The following is an 18,340-nucleotide window of genomic DNA, read 5'->3' as shown; positions in this document are numbered from 1 at the left end:
AGATGCTTCCAGGTTTCTAGTGTGTGCGATGCACAGATGTGCAGGAGGAGGGAAGGGGTACGTACAGCAGAGAGAGCTGGTTCTGTCTCCTGATCAGGGCGTTCTTCTTGTTGACCAGCATGAACCACTCCTGCATCATGGCCTCTTCCTCCTCCTTGTTGTTTCCTGAAAAGAAAAGAAAACAAAACAAAACAAAAACAAACTTAATCAATCAATCATTTGGAAGCATCACAACTTGCAAAATCTTTGTAAAACAGACCCAGCAGTGGCATAGCAATCATAGCAGGAGAGTCACAGTTGAGGCATGCACAGAGTAAGTGGAGCAAGAGTTCATCAGAGCTGAACGTCCTGAGCGAAACACTCATGAGATTTTAAGACACACAGCACAAATTGTTTGCTTACATAGACATATGCACCAAAATCAGTCTCACTGCACTCTCAGATTGTCTTTGAGCAAAACTGGAGGAAAAAGTGAAGGAGTTTAACTATCTCGCTTGAAAAGGTGTGGGTGATAAAACACCCTCTTCCACTATGGGTGTGTTGCCCATGCGACGGATAAACCTACAACAGACTTGGTGTGTTGGATCTCTTTCTGCATCTGAGCATACCTCTCGTCTACGTTCCCACCGTGTTGACGGCTTCAGTCGGGGTGGGATTAACTCGGCGATTTAGCGCCTTTAAAGAGCAAAGCCTCTCACTGAAGAGCAATACATCTCCCACCAATCACTCAGCGGGCATTAAAAATAAAGAAACAAACAACAACAAGACTCTGGTGACTCTCTGGCATTCGGTGGGACGCCTTCTCAGCTCACAGAGAGCTAGCATAGCTTAGCTGCATGGCTACTGTAAGCTGGGGCTAAAGCTCCACGCGGTAACTTTCTTACAAGATGCAATGGGTCGCTAACAGCTGATACAGACAAAGCACGCTGAATGGAGACCCTGAGACGATTTCAATCGTGTCCCACAACAGCTTTTGGAAAACATATAATCCTTCAGGAGCGAAAATGCTCCAAAGGATGTTACAGGATTAGCAGGAATTGACATGAAACATATAAACCTCTTCTATCAGCCAGAAATGGCATTTGAGAATATGATTTCAATATTTTGTATTTTTCTTTCAGCTTTGGACAACTGATTCCAAATTGTTCTCACTGTATTCTGTAAAAGGAGCTGCAGGTTATTTGTCAAAATAACAAAAGTTGATGGTTTTCATTGACACTAATGTAGATTAAAAAAAAGTAGGAACTGACAGTTTTGCAACTGATTGTACTGTATTTGGCAAATTATTGGTGCGTCTCTGGTTCAAACTGATTGTGAATGTAACGTGACTCAGCATCGACTGTTTGCTGATGTCAAGGTATGAAAACATTTAAAATCTTCAAAAATGCTACAATTTCATACTATGGTGTGTCTGCTACAGTATTTAAAATCTATTTAATGAGACGTCAGGGTGGCTGGAGTATACTTTATGGATCTGTTCATGTACACTGCCAGTCAGCTGGCTGAAAGAAGGCTGAGAAAAATGACAAATGTGAACACTTAGAAATATTTCTGGTTATGCAAAATAAAAGAATCTCCCACTCATCCCACTGGAATTGTAAAACATGTAAAACTTTCTGAACAAAATAAAGTTAAAATCTGAGTCAAACCTGTTAGAAAATAAAATTTGATGGCTGACAAAAAAACAACAAAAACCCCCAATCTAAATAAGATACCAGAGTTATTTTTGGTCAGTCCCTGTATGCACACCTCTGTTCCTCACTAGGCACAGCGAGTATTGGGCCACAGCTTTACTGATGACAAAAGGAGGACGTGTGGATTTGTGTGCGGACACTGGTGAGTGTGTGGACATTTATGATACACTGAGCCAGCAGACGTATGTAATTTCATTTAGAAGGAAAAGGGAGCGGAGGAGTGAGAGGAAAAAAAAAGAGAATGAAAAGGAAGCTTCAGGATTTAAGCGGAATTGGGGGCTCGTGGATTACTGTAGTCAACTTTGAAATGGACGACACTCGGAGGGGGGATAAAGCCTGTGCTGACAGGTCATTGTGCTGCCTCGAAGTCAAATAAAACAAGCAAATAATAATGGCAAATATTAAGCTCCTGTGACATTGTGGCGAGGCGGGTTGGAAGACGAGGGGGGATTATAAAGCTATATCCCCCACCGCTAGCCAGCCAGCAGCTACCAGCCAAACACCCGGTGCATTTCATGAAGATGGGGAGGGGAGGGGGAGCGAGGGAGGTCAGAGGAAACGTGGGATAAAGGGGAGGAGGAGGAAAAGAAAGGTTAAGAGGAAGGAGAAAGAGAGCGGGGTAGAAGGAGGAGAGAGATGGAGGGGTGAGCTGCACAGCATCCTCCTCTCCAGGGTTGACCTCTGAACTTCGGAGGCCACCTGACTCTTAAAGAGACAGAGTTTCATTGGACAAAGATGGTCACACCTTAACTTTTCATTCTGTCATGACATGTGTGAACCTAAAGCTGCGGTTCAAAGACATGATGTGTTCAGGCACCAGCTGGTGGAGAGGTCGTCTCAGGATGCTAACCTGATGGCAAACACTGTGGTTTCACTTAGTGACAGAGCATGAACAATGTAACAATGATTCCTGCTGAAATACATGATTGTTTCAGGAGGGGAAATAAGTATTGAACACTTCAGTATTTTTCTTAGTTTAAATATTTATTTTATGCATGTAAATAAAATCGGATTACTCCGCAAATGAAGTTATGCGTAAAAAAAAATTGGAATGATGTGACGGTAAAGATGTGCAATGTAAGAAGACAAGAAAGCAGCTCAAGTTTGTCATTATTTAGAAATCATTCCTGTTGCTGTGTGATATTAGCTGGTGTAATATTAATGGAGAGGCTTTACAAAGGTTTCCCAAGAAGTGGTAAAACTGGTCAAACCGAAGAGTCCTCCTTAGTAAACTTACTGTTGCAAAACTTAATGATGAAAAATGGTTACATTTTTTTCTCATTTTCTGAATGGTCCAGTGAGCGACACTGGAGTCATGATGTATAAGTGCAGAGCCATCATCTCACCATAACCCAACCAGGCCCCCCTCATAAGATTCTGACAGAAAAGTCAAAAGATTAATCTAAAGAGCTGTCCAAGCGCTGTGGAGGAGTCTGAGAGCAAACGAAACACCTGGAAATACTCAACAGGTAGTTTGTCCCAAGAAAACATTAAATAATTCCCTCAACAGCAGCAGTTTCTGTTCTGACGCAATGCATTAGATTAAATTAAAGTTTGTTGCAGGAGAATTGGACAAGCCAGTGAAGTGCAGGGAGAATATAGTCTGGATCTGATGATGCCAAAAAATTATTTTTTGGATTTGGAGGGAGAGTGATTCTGGACCTCATCCCCAAAACACAATGTCAGAAGTGATGACATGGTGTTTTGGGGCTAGCAGATTTCTGTAAAATCTGTTAGCTCTAGCAGATTTTACATAAGAGGAAGAAAGATGAAGGGAGAAATGTACTGGAGCTTTCTGAGGATGAAACAAACCTCGATTTCCAAGCAAGATAGTAGTCTCCTATAGACAGTCAAGGAAACTTTAGTTTCAGATAAAGGAAGTGAAATGACCAGAATGGCCCAGTGAGTCACCTGGTAATCTCTGGAAATAACTCAAGAGTGTTTAGAAAGAGCCCTAAGACTTAAGTAGACCTTTATTCCAGTATATGACACATATTCTGCACCATACACTGGCACAGAATATGTAAAGCGTATTCTGCAGTAAAACTAAACAGTTTTACTATTTTGTTTTCAATAGAAATAATTTTTTTCCCAGAAACTTTAAAAACACTATGATTCAGTATATTTTAATTAGTTTTAGTTACCAACTGTAAAATCCCAAATTCAGAAAGGAAGAAAATACAGGCAACTGTTTAGAATCACAAAATATTTAAACCATACCATGTTTTATGGGAAACATCTGAAACAATCAACGCTCCAATAATGGCCAGCAGTGAGACTCCAACATAAATATGCATCAACAAACTGAAACCAAAATGGGCTTCTCTGTATATTCAGAGAAGGAAAACTGCTGAATGTTGTTTTGTATGAAGACAAATGGTGTAAATTTCCCTGGCAGCCAGTGCTGACACTGTGTCTGTGAATCCAGCCTTGGCCCTGAGACACTGTGGATCCATGCTGGCTCTCAGGGGGCCATCTTGGATCAAAGCATCTGCCACTTTGGCAGGTTGCAGTCTGGATCTCGCTGCTCGCCTTATACGCCACATCTCAGCGCTCAACATGGAGCGGGAACAGGCCAAACTCTGCTGAGGCCGAAGTATTAAAACTGGCACAGATACAATGTTTGATCAGAACATCAAAGGCTGGGTGAAATATGCCTGATGGAGATACAAAGGGTTTCCTCACCTACAGGAAAATGTATCATGTTTTATATCGTGTTCAGAGTTAGCTCTGCTATCAATGTGGTGAAGATACAATCAACACACACACATGGACACACAGCTGAGATACAACTGATACACATATTCCAACAACTCCTATCTGATCGCCTGCCTCCCTCTTCTCTTGTTTCAATCACAAACACAATCACATTTGGGATACAATCACACAAACTGCCTTGAGGATCTGTATTCAGATCCTCAAGGCATCAAGAAAAGCCTGGCTTACACATCTCTGTGTGTTTGAACAATATGAGAGATGGTAAAAGAGGAATGAAGGAAAAAATAAAAGGTAAAAAACAGAGAACCTTTAGATATTGACAGCCATCTCAGCTACAATGCCATTCAACTGGGGCTGCTGCTCGGCTTCAATGGCAGGGTTCATTGAATCCATCAAAATATTATTGTTAGCTCTAATTGTACAGAACAAACTATTAGCAATACCACAGAATTTGCTCGGTAGTGTTGTTGATGCACATTTGACAGCAAATACAGATTGACATCTTCCTGAATGTAACAAATCTTTGCTCATTTCTCTTTGGAGAGTCTCTAAAGTTCCTTCAGGTTGGGTGGGTCCAAAGCGAGTTTCTGTTCCGTCTAGAGATGTTCAATGGGATTCATGTCTAGGATCTGGCTCGTTCACAGAGTTGTCCATATGTCCTTCCTTAGATGTCTTGGATGTTTGCTGGGTGTCTTGGTCTTGTTGGACGACAAACCATTGCCCCAGTCCGAGTTTAAAACTGCTCCAGAAGGTCCATAACTAAATTCATCTTCACTTCTTTGCTAACTGTACTCTCGGTTACTGTTGATGGAAACTTCCCCACAACATGATGCTGGCCCCACCATGAATGTTTTGCCTAAGTGAGGAATGTTGCATGGTTTCCTCCAAACAGGATGCCTGGTATTCATGCCACATAGTTCAGTCTGGTCTCAGTAGACCAGAGAACTTTATTTTTTAAAGTTTAAAGTTCTTCAGGTGACTTTTGGCAAAGTCAGGCCAGGCTGCCTTTTACTGAGACATGGGTTTTCTCTGGCAGCTCTACCAACAAAAAACAAATTATAAAATGCTTCAGCTATGGTTATTTAAAGGGATTATTAGGGGAACGAAAAATTGTGGCATGTGTAATTTTGCAGATTTTTTTCCCATTAGATGTGATACTCAACATAAAAGTTGTTTTTTTTTGTCTTTCTACTTGCCTAAAAATGATGAAATTTAATTAAATTAAATCTACAACTTCCGACAAAGCACGTTTCAGAGATCAACACTTTGACCATTTAGCTGCTGTGCAGCTTGTTAAACGTTAAATCGTCTTAGGATCCACATTAGCTGATCAAATATGAAGTACAGTAACTTGATGAATCTTGTATCTGTTCCTCAAAGGTCTTTTGGTGAACAGGAAAATGAGTGGAACAGAAAGAGAAACACATTAAAAGCTGTGATCACAGCACATTTATCTCATCCCTTTATCCCACCATTTTGTTATTTAATCCAATAGCTGCTAATCCAATTTGTCTATCAGACATTTATAAAGGCAGGGAGAGGGAGGAGATAAAGCCGAACTTGTCTTGTGTGTTCAAGCCACCCTTCCCAGTTGTAGCTTATTTAAGGGCCCGAGCCGCACTTGTGCCTCTCCCACCGTTCTCTCCCATCGGTGTGTCGGGCCCCGGCTGATATCAGCGGGGGATCGGCAAAGATGAAAGCCAAACACGTATAAAGGGAAAATGAGAAAAAGGAGGAATAAAAAGAACAGGATGAACATTGTTTCCTGTGATTAGGTAAGAGCTCGTTAAAAGGCTGTCACCGCGCCGACGTGAATATGCATGATGGGCCGGCCTAATCAGAGGAGGCACCAAGAGGGGGGTCATGTTTAAGGAGCCTGGCAAAGACTTGATTTAATTAATGAGGGGAGAGCAGTGTCTTGCTAACAGAGAGCAGCAGAGGTTAGGGAGCTTCATGATTCAGCTTTAGAGTTTCACATCAGTTTGATTTAATCTTTCTTACTGACACGTTTAAAATGCCAAATCACATTTGAATCTACGATTCAAAGCAACGCAGCCAAAGTCCGACAGCAGGTACAACTTCTGCAACATTAAACCCGAGTTGTGTGGAAGAATCAAGCTGCTCGTTCTCGTCCACGTTGCACATGTGATTTCCTCGGCTTTCTCCACAGCTCTCCACTCAAGTGCTGCTGAGAGCTTTTTTTTTTTTTCCAGGGGAGTCTTGGACGAGGCCTTTTTTATCCGTCCTGAATAGGACAATAGTCCCAGAGCATAGAGCAGATTCCTGCTTTATTGAACCTGTGTATAATGTCTGCTGAATGGAACACATTAACCGATTCATGCTCGCACCTCTTCCCCCCTTCCTCCTCACACACAGAAAGAGGAGAAAAGTAAAACTGAGGGGGTAAAAAAAAAAGAGTGAAAAAAAAGCCTCCTCTCACACTGTGGGACAATGAGTGCCTTTTCCACTGGTGTCATTTGTCAACCACTGCTTGCTTTATAACTCACAAAGGAGGCGGAGATATGGGAGAACAAGACAAGTAAGTGGTTCGAGAAATATAGATTTTGTTTTAAGTTGTGGTTTTATAGATATTTGTTTTCAATTAAACATATAAGGTGTAGCTCAGTTAAAGGTATATAAGTGCAAAAGTGTTTGACACTGTAATGAAAAAAGTCAGATTAGGATTTTGGGATTAGTGTAAGTGACATGAATCGGTTAATAGACATAAACCTTCCTTGATTAAAAGGTATTTTCCAGGCACAGAGTGCCATTTTATACCACAATATCATAACTACATTACATTTAGTTATAAAAATGCAGTGTGTATCAAAAATAACTTAAAAGTAACTCAATTTGGCACCATAGCCCTATGATGCCTTGAAATTGGGCCTCTGTCTCTTTAAGAACATTCTACTCTTTCCTCTGCATTCAGGAAGTCATCACAACAAGGCTTCTCCATGATGCCGTTTACAAACGGTCTTAGGATCATTGGACTGAGAAGTAGTGATGGGCTCAGCAGATGTGCAGCTCCACCAGGTGTTTGCTAATTGCTGCTGCTGCTAGTCTGGAGGAGCCGAGTGTGGTTATATGACATGGACACTAAAGCTCCAAGGCGGAGCTTTGTGTATTAAGTCAGTGCTTTGTGAGTGTAGGCTTTATGCACCCACATGGCTAAATGGTAAATAGACTGAACTCACATTGTGCTTTTCCAGGCATACAGACAGTTTTACACTAGAGCCACATTCACCCATTTCACACTGACTAATGTGCATACATTCATAAACCCGTATGCAAGTTTATAAACCCAAACTTGGGGTTAAAGTGCCTTCTCCTATCACATGTTGATTTCTCCTGTCAACATGTGATAGCAGAAATCTATCCTCCAACCTTCTGATTGTAAGACAACTACTCTACTCTCCAGATTAGATTCAAGAATTTCATGGAAGTGATAGATCAACTCTCAAATGTCAACATTCTCTCATAATATATTGTTAGACTCAGTTGTAAGTTTTCATCGAGGAAGTTACCTTTGATTACAGAGGATGTTATAAATTAGTTTCTTTATGTCCCTCTTTTTAAACGTGAGATGGATTTAATACTCCTAATGCTTCCATCTTTCTTTCCTGCAGTATCACACCTCTTTGCTCTCGTGTGTGGACTGTCCAACTAATAGAGAAACAGAAGCAAACACCCATGAACCTGAGCAAACACATTTGACCAGAAAGCTAACAGTAGATCAGCCTCCAGACACCTTTCATTCCTCCTCCTCTGATGTCTAGGCGGGGCTCAAGCAAACAGTTCACAGACTCCGGAGATGAACCAAGTTCACACTCAAACTGAGGTAAACATTTCCTCCTGCTCAATAAACACAGAGAAAAGGTGTGTTTGTTTTCTTTCATCCATTCCACACTCTTGTACATTTTCTCAATTAAATCTGCATTTACAACACTTTACCATTACGTTTTTAAATGTTATAATAATTGTGCTCAGACTGGAAGAACGAATAAAAAAAAAAAAACACACAACCAATCCTAAAATATTTCTGTATTTGTCTCTCAGCCAGCCAAGTTGTGACAATCAAACACAGACCTCAGCTCGCCTCAGTCCACCGGTCTCTCCACCCCACCTTCCCCCCAGTCCATCAAATTGTGTTTTTGCCACAAATCAATAAACATTATCACAGAGTGGCAGACTACGGGCTAGTGGAGGCAACCTTTGCCTGTTAAAGCCGAGACCGCCCTGTCTCTATCACAGGCTGAGTGTGAGAGACGGCCAGAAAAACAACACAAACACACACATGTGAGAAAGGTCTACAAACCCACCAAAACAGGAGAAAACTAGAAATGCAGTCAGTGGACACACTCTATAGAAGTCCACATTTTAACATATTTTCAGGGTCAGCAGACAAAGTTATTTAAAAATAAGCTGTGTTTTGTAGACTTGTTGAGACATGTCTACCGTTCATTCTCACTGTGAGAGAGTAAGACTTGTATCCATCTGAGCTCTTTGCCTGTATGTTGTGGAACAACCTGGACTAGGAAATGTTGGCAAGCAAGTTGGAAATGTCAGAGTTAAGGTAAGGATGTAGATTCTATAGAATGTCTTTATAAAACAAGACCTTTTTAATGCTACCTCAAGTCAAATTTAAGAGCATAAAAACAAAAAAAAATAGGGCATGGTCACATTGAATATGTCTCTCTGCGGCCTTGGTAAGATTAAAAGTTTATTTAGCACAGAATGGGCCAAACCCCGCATGGTTTAGGAACAGAGGTGAGGCAGTGATACAGATATTTTGCACCAAAATACATTAATTTCTGGGACACAGAACTTCCTTGACAATATCATGAGTGGACAGGTTTCTACTTGCATTTAATTTATGAATGTCACCTTCAGATATCTGGAAACTGTACCTGAGGAAGAATCAGTTATTTCTCTTTCTGTTATCTTGTCCGGTATTTATTGATTTTTTTCCCATGCCACACAAGAAAGCTGTGAGTTATAGGTGTTGCCATAAAAAGCGTCCACAGGTGTGCCAACATATCAATTAACTGTAATCACAATCTGACAAAGCAGTGACATCATTGTCCTGGTTTTCACAAATTGCTTTAAGGAATATAAAGTCATCTTCTTCAATTAAAGTTATAAAAATCTGTATCTCTCTTGATCCGATTATTCTAACAGGCCTAAACCAGGAAATGTTTTCTCTGATTTAGTCTGAAAACATATTTTGAAAGCTGTTCTTTTCTTCCTGTATTAGTCTACAAAGAATTTGCTTAATATGGAAGCCGCAAAACTTCATGAAACCCAATGTTTTGAACTTGGACTTGAAATCTTGGTTGGGGTATCTGAGGAAAACTCCAAGCATCGTCCCAGGAGCAGAATACAAAAAAACAGAGAAAAATGCTAACATGGAGACACGTTTGGTGATTGGTGTGATATTTCTCACACCTCTGCAAACAGAAACGCAGCAGAAAACAAAGCGTGGCGGAGAAGAAATGGTGAGGAGTTCAACGGACCGCACTGTTGCCACTCAACGTCAATTAGACATTAAAAGAAAAATAAATGAGTCTAAAGTCGACAGCGACTTTAAACCTTTCCTCCCACATTAGGTATCACAACTCTATGCCTGTCAGTTCGCCTCAGCTTGAACACCAGAAAGCCCTGCTCTCTCCAACGCTCAACACAAACCATTTAACGGAGCTCTAAATAAGATGATTTACAACCTGTCCCCACTTAGCCTGAGGCTGAAAAAGGAAAATCAAGAGGCTTGTAATACACCATTTCTCAATTACCTTCCTCATTATTGTCACCCGTGTTCATTACTACTATTATCTGTCCTTCTGCTGCACCCCCCACTTTAGGTTGGCTGCAGCCGTAGCTGTCACATTGGATGGAGAAGAGGCAGGAAAGCGGCAGAATCGAGAGCTTTTTTTTTTTTTTTTTTGCAAGGCCGGGGCACTTCAGGTAATTAATATAGCAAGAGGGGGCAGATGAGGAGACGGAGAGGATGTGAGCATCGGCTCGGCTGTGTGTGTGTGTGTATTTTCTTTTTTAGCTGAAACGCCTGATATGGGAGCTCACCTGCCGATACCCCCTAAAAGGTATTTCATTAGCGAGGCTTTTACCATACAAGCAGAGCAACAAAGCCCTGGCTACGCCTGTCTCCACTTTAACTCGACAGGGCCCTCCAGGACGTCTGGAGCCGTGTGTGGGAAGAGCTAAGAAGAGTGGAGGAGCCGAGAGGAGAGGCTATCCCCGTTCATAATCTGATGACAAAAGGCAAAAAGGCATCATCCTATTACCAGCGTGATCTTCAGCAGCTAGCGCTAGCTCCTTTCCACGGGGGCTCTCTTTATTATTAAAGGCGAGTGGGTGATAGGGAGCCGGCGCCTTTCTATTAGCTCTGGGACGAGAGCGCGTAAGAGAGGAGGACCCATGCTGCTATCCTGTTTGGAGTCTCTCTCCTCATTTTTCAGAATCAAGATACTTTATTTAGATCACAGCTTAACATCCATTTGGAAGCGTTTTATGATTTATTCACATGTGGCTTCTTAACAACAGACATGTCTGGGATCAATCCTGAATGATGACGTAATTCAGTCATTGGAAAAAATGAGAAGAAAAAAATTAGATTCAGGTTGTGACTTTCAATCACAAGTCCTGGTTCTGCTCTTGGTCTCCATCGTCTTGGTAAAAAAGAGCCACAATCAAAACGTTGACACGAGGTTTCTGAAGATCTCACCAAGCACAGGAGAAATGCTCAAAAGAAAAGTGGACAAAGAATAAACTGAGACAGGAGAACTCTCCTCCCTACATTTCAAAATGTTCTGATTCTTTTCTTTGTAATCTGGCCATTTTACGTCTCCTGTGTGTTTGACCCCACAGTCTGAGCTGGAGTGTTACTGTTCCTGTCAGGTCATAACTAACGTGATCACATAAAATCTGTGGATTTTCCGTGGAGACTCATTTCATGAAAGATCTTTTGTTTAAAGGCATTTTTGTTCTGCCGCAAGTAGGGCTGAAACGATTCCTCGAATGATTTGAGTACCTCGATTACTAAAATTCCTCGAGGAAAATTTACCTGCCTCGAAGCTTCGTTAATTTATGTTTTATTAGTTAGCGCACTGTGTTCCGGCCGGGACTTCATTTGCGTTGCGCGGAGCTCTCACTTCCGCCTCTGAGTTGTTGACAAAAGCTAAGTCTCAGCGGCATAAAGTCCAATCTTCAAGATTGGCCCGTGGGGATTTTATTGATTGATGATATTGCCCGACTTTTTATCGTTTTTGGGGAACCAATAAGGATCCTTAAAATGACTGGGGGAATTCCTGGAGTACGGCAGAATTTCTCCTCCGGGGCTGCTGGTTGAAAGCGAACGGCGGGAAGAGCGCTGAGGTGAGCGGATAGACTGAACAGGGCGGGCAGCTGAGTAGCTGATGCTTACCGTGTAAATGTAGCTTTACCGACGAACCGCACAATAAATTTCATATCCCGGTCTGAAGAAACGGGTGGCGGAGCGCATCGTACATGGCTGGTAGACGAGTTTCTGAGTGTGACCAGTGAAGGTGTCGTAAATATCCCATATTGCTTCCCCCCGTGTTCGTCCCCCGGTCTAACGGTTCGTCAGTCCGCTGGTCTATTTCCTCCCCTCCACCCCATCTTACGTTCGTTCATTCGCCCTCTCCTCCCAGTCCAGGCGGCATTTCCCGTATTTTCAAACCCAAAGCGTGACAGGTTAAGTGGCAAGGTGAGTTTAATTAATCTATTAAACTCACTGAAGATGAATACATAAACTAAAAGCTGGATTGTAGACATTTTTTATAAGCATATTTGTGAGCCTGCCTCTGTTATTAAATTCAATATAATTTCAGATTTTTCTATAACTTTTCTTCTGGTTAACTTAGAAAGTGAGCTATTATTGTTACAGGTTAGTTTTCTAAACTACAAAAAAGCAACTGTTAGGGATGCTCAAATATGAAAAATTGGACTGATATTGATATCTGATAGTAACACCGGTATTATGCCAGATTTACCAATATTTCATTTTATAATTTTTTTTATCCGATTACTCGATTAATCGTAAGAATAATCGATAGATTACTCGATTACTAAAATATTCGTTTACAACAGCCCTAGCCGCAAGGTAAAATAACTAACGTCCAATGAATTGTATGACTTCAGAGTTTGTCTATGAAGTCCTAACTAGTTGAGAAAGTAAATTCACATCCAGCATCATATCACAAAAATCAATTTATCACAATATCTTCAAAACACAAAGATCTCTAAGTTTCTTATGAGTGTATATGCTAATAACTATACTTTACATAAAAAGTATAGTTTTTATGTAACTATACATAAAAACTATACTTTTTATGTAAAAATGCATTTTTTGCATTGTTTTTAGATTCAAACAATGCAAAAAATGCCAAGTTCTCCAAAAACAATCTTATTCATAGCTGATTTAATTTTTATAGTAGCCATGCAGGTCCACTAAAGAGTATTCACCAAGAGAGTGAGAGGAGAGACGCTGAATGAAGGAATGAGGATTTAGTCTGTTTTTCTTTTTTTTTTTTTGCTAAAGGATTCTGTCTTCCGCTCAGCGGGGGTGCTTTCCCATTGCCTGAGGTTACACAGGAGGATTGTGGGAAATAAAAGCAGTCAAGAGAGCACTTTTTAAGAACTGCAAATTCAGACATGCTAATCAAAACGAGCTGCTGCCAAAGAGAAGTCTTGGTTTCGTTAGATAAAGTAACGTATAAATCTGGGACCAATTAAATATCATGCAGCAAACAGAGACATTCAAGCCTCAATTCTTTATTAAAACTTGTAATCAATAATGAGTTGTACGAGAAATGACCAAACGCTGTGATTTACCTGAATGCTGAAACCATCTAAACCCCTCAGGTGATCTGAAGCAGGTTTATTTAGCAGAACAGCAGCACAGAGCTTTAAACATACAAACGTCACAATGTGAGCAACTTCGTGCATGTTCGTGTAAACATAGACATGCTATGCAAACGACAGATACAAATTTGACTATTCTCTCCTGTACAGGAAGTACGAAGCCACCACAAATAATCAGGATGAGCCTAAAAGTGACAGACTTTAAGGTTCAGATGTTGATGCTGTAAACAGACACATGGTTCGACTTATGGCCTAGCAACATGGGTTAAAACTAACCCATATTGTTCGTTTCAACAGTATGGTTTAGGATTTTTTCATACCAGATCTGATTTTAATAGATTTGTTTCTCATTTTATTCCCCCCCCAAACAAAATCACAAATGTCAAAGTATTTTCCCAAAGTGGCTCTTATTTCCCTTCTGCAAGTTGTACAACAGAGTACTAGGGCCAGGCTAAGATAATTTTTGTTTAATTACGAGAATATAGTCATAAAATTAGCAGAATAAAGACGCAATTTTACAAGAACATCTTGAAATTACGAGAAAAGATGCTCAACTGAAAAAAGCTTGGAGAGTTATCCAGATCCAACACTGCCAGCTTAGTTCGTGCAGTTCTTTCTTCAAAACAGACTCAATCGTTTGCTCAATCGCTTCAAAATCCTGAAGCTGATAATTATTTGATAATGGTGTGAAAGCAATGCTTCAAATGTATTACCTTATCTTTACAACCGATGCCGAAATATAACTTCACGAAATGCCCAACATTCCTCATGTTTGTTATTTTTTATGTAGGAGTTCTCATAAATTGATGACTTTAGTAATATTAACACCTTATTTTCACATTATTTCCACTTTATTGTCACACATTGTATTCTTGTAATACTATGACTTTATTCTTGAAATTAAAGAATTACTAAATTTTTGGTTAGTAATATTCCATCATAGAGTTGACCTGAATTCAAAGTCCAATTAAGTAGAAGCTGTAAATCAAACTTATCAAACTGAGCTATTTGCATCCATGTAAAACAAACTGCTGCCTGATGAGAGGATGCAAATAAATAGTAATTGAGTTTGGCTGAAAGAAGTTTGCCAGACTTTTGAAAGTCTGGAAAAAAAAAAACCCCACACAGATATTGGAGAGGTGAACCCCCCCCCTCGCCTCACTGTACCACCTGGCCACCCCACCAGCCCCCTACAAATTCCCGATTCTCCTCATCATCGTCGTCTTTTCTCTGTAGCCCAGTAAAAAGCCCGTGATGACCTGGGCGTGTAGCTTATTAACCTCTCCATCAGTTCTTATCAGCCAGTGAATAGCGTAGTCATCTGCTCCTCCTCCTGTATCTTAGAGGGAAAATTTCTCTGCTTGTCACGACTATAATTCGTTCCACACACAAACCCCTAACGTACACACACGCACGGAGAAACATAAAGAAGGACTCAAACATTTTGTCCCAGCCCCAGATGTTACTGAACTGATCCACAGCTGTAGCAAACAGTGTGTAGGTGGTGTATGCGTTTGCCTGGCGGTCTTCGTGTGTGTGAGGGCCAGAATAAATTAATGGCTGATTTCCCCCCTTGCTTTGATGGCATTAAGAGCCCTCCTCTTCTCAATGTGCCACATTAAATGCTTTTCTCTCCTCTTTTTCCATCCGTTTCTTCTCCCTCCTTTTTTTTTTTTTGACAAGTGGGGCCACCCAGCAGAAAGCAACTGATGCAAAACGCGAGAGTAATCCCCCCCGCCCCCCGCATCACCCCGTTCGCCATTCGTCACCCCTCCTGCTATCTTTAGTCTCTGACACAGAAGCCATTATCTGTGGGATTTAGTTAAAGCAATGCTTCATGTATTTGTTAGGCACTGGGCTTGTTTTCTCTTCTGACTGCTTTGCTTGAAAGTGGCGGAGCTTTGAGGAGAACATGGACGGTGATGGGGAGGAGGGGGTGAGTCACCACAACACACTTCCTGGAAAAAGGGGTGCGAGGGGTTCAGATAGTCATGTAGTTACTGCACAATGTTTATGAGAAAATTTGATGCTTCTTGAGACTCCAATGTCCTTACATATCAAACATGGATAATGGATAAATGGATGGTAGTTGGCTGGATAGATGGATGAACAGGTGAATGAGTGGATGGATGGATGGATGGATGGATGGTTGGATAGAAGGAAGTATAGATAAATAGATGTATGGATGAATGAATAGATGGATTAATTGAATGAAAGGATGAATGAATAGATGGATGGATGGATGGATGGATAGAAGGAAGTATAGATAAATAGATGTATGGATGAATGAATAGATGGATTAACTGAATGAAAGGATGAATGAATAGATGGATGGATGGATGGATGGATAGAAGGAAGTATAGATAAATAGATGTATGGATGAATGAATAGATGGATTAACTGAATGAAAGGATGAATGAATAGATGGATGGATGGATGAAGATGGATGGACAGTTGCAATGATAGATGGATGAAGATGGATGGATGGATGGATGGATGGATGGATGGATGGATGGATGGATGGATGGATGGATGGCTGGCTGGTTGGATGGTTGGATAGAAGGAAGTATAGATAAATAGATGTATGGATGAATGAATAGATGGATTAATTGAATGAAAGGATGAATGAATAGATGGATGGATGGATGAAGATGGATGGACAGTTGCAATGATAGATTGATGAAGATGGATGGATGGATGGATGGATGGATGTAGATGGATGGATGTGGATGGATGGTATTTTAAACAACGGAGTTAGGAATTGATTCTGAAAAACAAATATTTTTGTCCCCTACTCTCAACTGTGCAGATCTACTTCTTATAATGAATCAAGAAGCATGTTTCTAAAAAGTTTGGAAATAATCTCAATCAACTAAATTGTCTTGCGAACAAAATGCTCACATCTGTAAATGAAAGGAATTCAAATGTAAAAAAAAAACAGAGGCTAAATAAAACAAAACATCTTCGGAATATACTCAGCTGTTCTTCTGACAGAGAACGCCATAAAAAACAAAAAAAAAAAGAGAAAAGTTTTATCTTAAAATTGCCTATTACTTATTTAGCAAGCATGCCTTTCTGCAGTGCCGCCTTCGGGCTCTTTGGTTTTCATCCTCAGTCACATCAGTCCACAGAAGTAAAAACAGAGCGCTCGCAGCTGAAACCAGCAGATGGAATAAGCTGAGGCCTGCAGGTTAAGCCAGGCGGGTTTAGCTCTCTGAGAGGCCGAGGTGTGAACTATTTGGGGAGCTTAGAGGGGAGGAGAAACATGAGATGATTTAGTGCTAGTGTAAATCTTGGTACCTGTTGACAGTGTTAATTGGGACAGCTTGACAAACACAACAAGTAGAAATCTGTGGGGGATTCTGATCTGAGCCAAAGCATCGCCTCCTGCAGAATACACACCAAGCCCACACTACAGCTAAGATCAGATACTAACAGAGCTTTCCTCAGACAAAACTTTACAAAACAGACTTAGCAAAAAAAAACAATATATTTACAGTGCAAAAAATACAATTCTTAAATTTTCTGGTCTACTTTCTAGTCTAAATATCTTAGTATGTTTGAAATAAGACAAGTTACTTTACAAGAAACTTTTCGTGAAGATACAGCAGTTTGTTGCAAATCAATAGTTCCTAAATACTGATGAAAAAGTACCAGTCTTACCGGTAGGTTATTTAATTCATAACAGAGGGAAAATGTCTAGTACTTTTCATCAATATTAAGGAATTATTGGCTCAAAACAAGCTCCTATATCTTGCTTTAAAGTTACCTGTAAGTCAGTTTTGTCTTATTTCAAGTGTAGTGAGACATTTGCTCTAGAAAATGGACCATAATTATTTGGTAATATTTGTACTTCTTGCACTGTCATACTGAGAAAGTAAGTGCAGTAGTCTACTTACTGTATGTTTTATGATTAAAGAGAAATTTCTGAATGAAAAACTTTGTGAGCTGGAGGACTCCCCCTTCCTCAGCCTGCTGACAGACAGATGCAGTCATTTTAGCTTGAATTACTCCTCCCACCTTATTAGCAAAGAGACGGAGGAGGGTGTGTGTGTGTGGGAGTGCAGGGGGTGGGGTGGGGTGGAGGAGGGTGGAGGGGGAGTACTCAATGCCCACCCCTGGGGTAGATGTTAGAACAAATTTGAGAGGTGTCATATTACACGCCTTGTGACAAGAGGCCGAGGGGAGGTGAAACGATAAATTTACTTAATGAATTAATCTGCAGACCAGTAATGGCTCTGCTAACAACATTAGTCATCCTCCTCTCATCTCTGAGCTGAGATTCGGCGGCTTCCCCTCCCTCGTCTCCACCACTTCTATCTAAATCCTGCCTCTCTCTCTCTCTTGCTCTCCATACTCTCATAAATTAGTTTAGGTTCCTTTCAAACGATTACATAATTTAGGCTAAAACGCGCGCACTTGTTTGAAAGTTGTTAACTGCAAAGTTTTAAACATTTTCTATCCGTTTGTGTTCCTTTTTTGCCCCATTGTCCCCAGTGTGTTTGTAAATGTGACGCATAAATCCCCTTTCAGTGCGGAAAAAGGCATTACATTACAACCGACACCAACACCAGGCGGTTAAAGCCTCTGGGCCTCGGCTTGAGCTTTGATTCAATACACAGATGCAAAATTGCTCTGTTTAAATAGACATTTAAATGGAAATGCAATGGGAAGGACAGCTGTTGGTATTTGTAGCCCCGAGTGCTCATTACAATGGGAAATGGGACAGAATGTGTATGCGTGCTTGTGTGTGTGTGGGGGGGGTGGGGTGGGGGTGTGATGACAACGGTAGCAAGGCGAGCAGCTGTGTTAGCACGTGAATGGTGTAATTACTGGCCAAACCTCTGTCATTAACCTGTATTGTTGAGTACCACCACATCTGTTACCATGAGAAAGGCTTGATTAATTGACTGCAAGGTTCAAATTCAATTATGTACTCAGACTACAGTTTGTAAATTAAGTAGGTGGATAGAAAACACACAATTAGGCAAAAATTATGGATGACTCTGTAAGACAGTTTGATTTCT

The 18,340-nt window shown here is 40.8% G+C and overlaps 1 protein-coding gene and 1 pseudogene across 6 annotated transcripts in view; both read right to left on the bottom strand.

Moving 5' to 3' along the window:
* ehbp1 (EH domain binding protein 1) overlaps positions 1–18,340 on the bottom strand; it is a 155,413-nt gene that overhangs the window by 11,125 nt on the left and 125,948 nt on the right. For all 6 annotated transcript variants that reach the window (XM_014980194.2, XM_014980215.2, XM_088012942.1 and 3 more), the window contains one exon: positions 66–165. In XM_014980194.2, coding sequence (XP_014835680.2) covers positions 66–165 — 100 coding nt within the window. The remainder of the gene's footprint in view (positions 1–65; positions 166–18,340) is intronic.
* On the bottom strand, positions 14,085–16,067 carry LOC148155285 (uncharacterized; annotated as a pseudogene).

Source organism: Poecilia mexicana, unplaced genomic scaffold, assembly GCF_051168715.1.
Source record: "Poecilia mexicana isolate PSO_F unplaced genomic scaffold, ASM5116871v1 scaffold_15, whole genome shotgun sequence".
In the NCBI taxonomy this organism is placed as follows: domain Eukaryota; kingdom Metazoa; phylum Chordata; class Actinopteri; order Cyprinodontiformes; family Poeciliidae; genus Poecilia; species Poecilia mexicana.
Note: the sequence above shows the minus strand (reverse complement) of the source record. Positions and strands in the feature narration are given on the sequence as shown.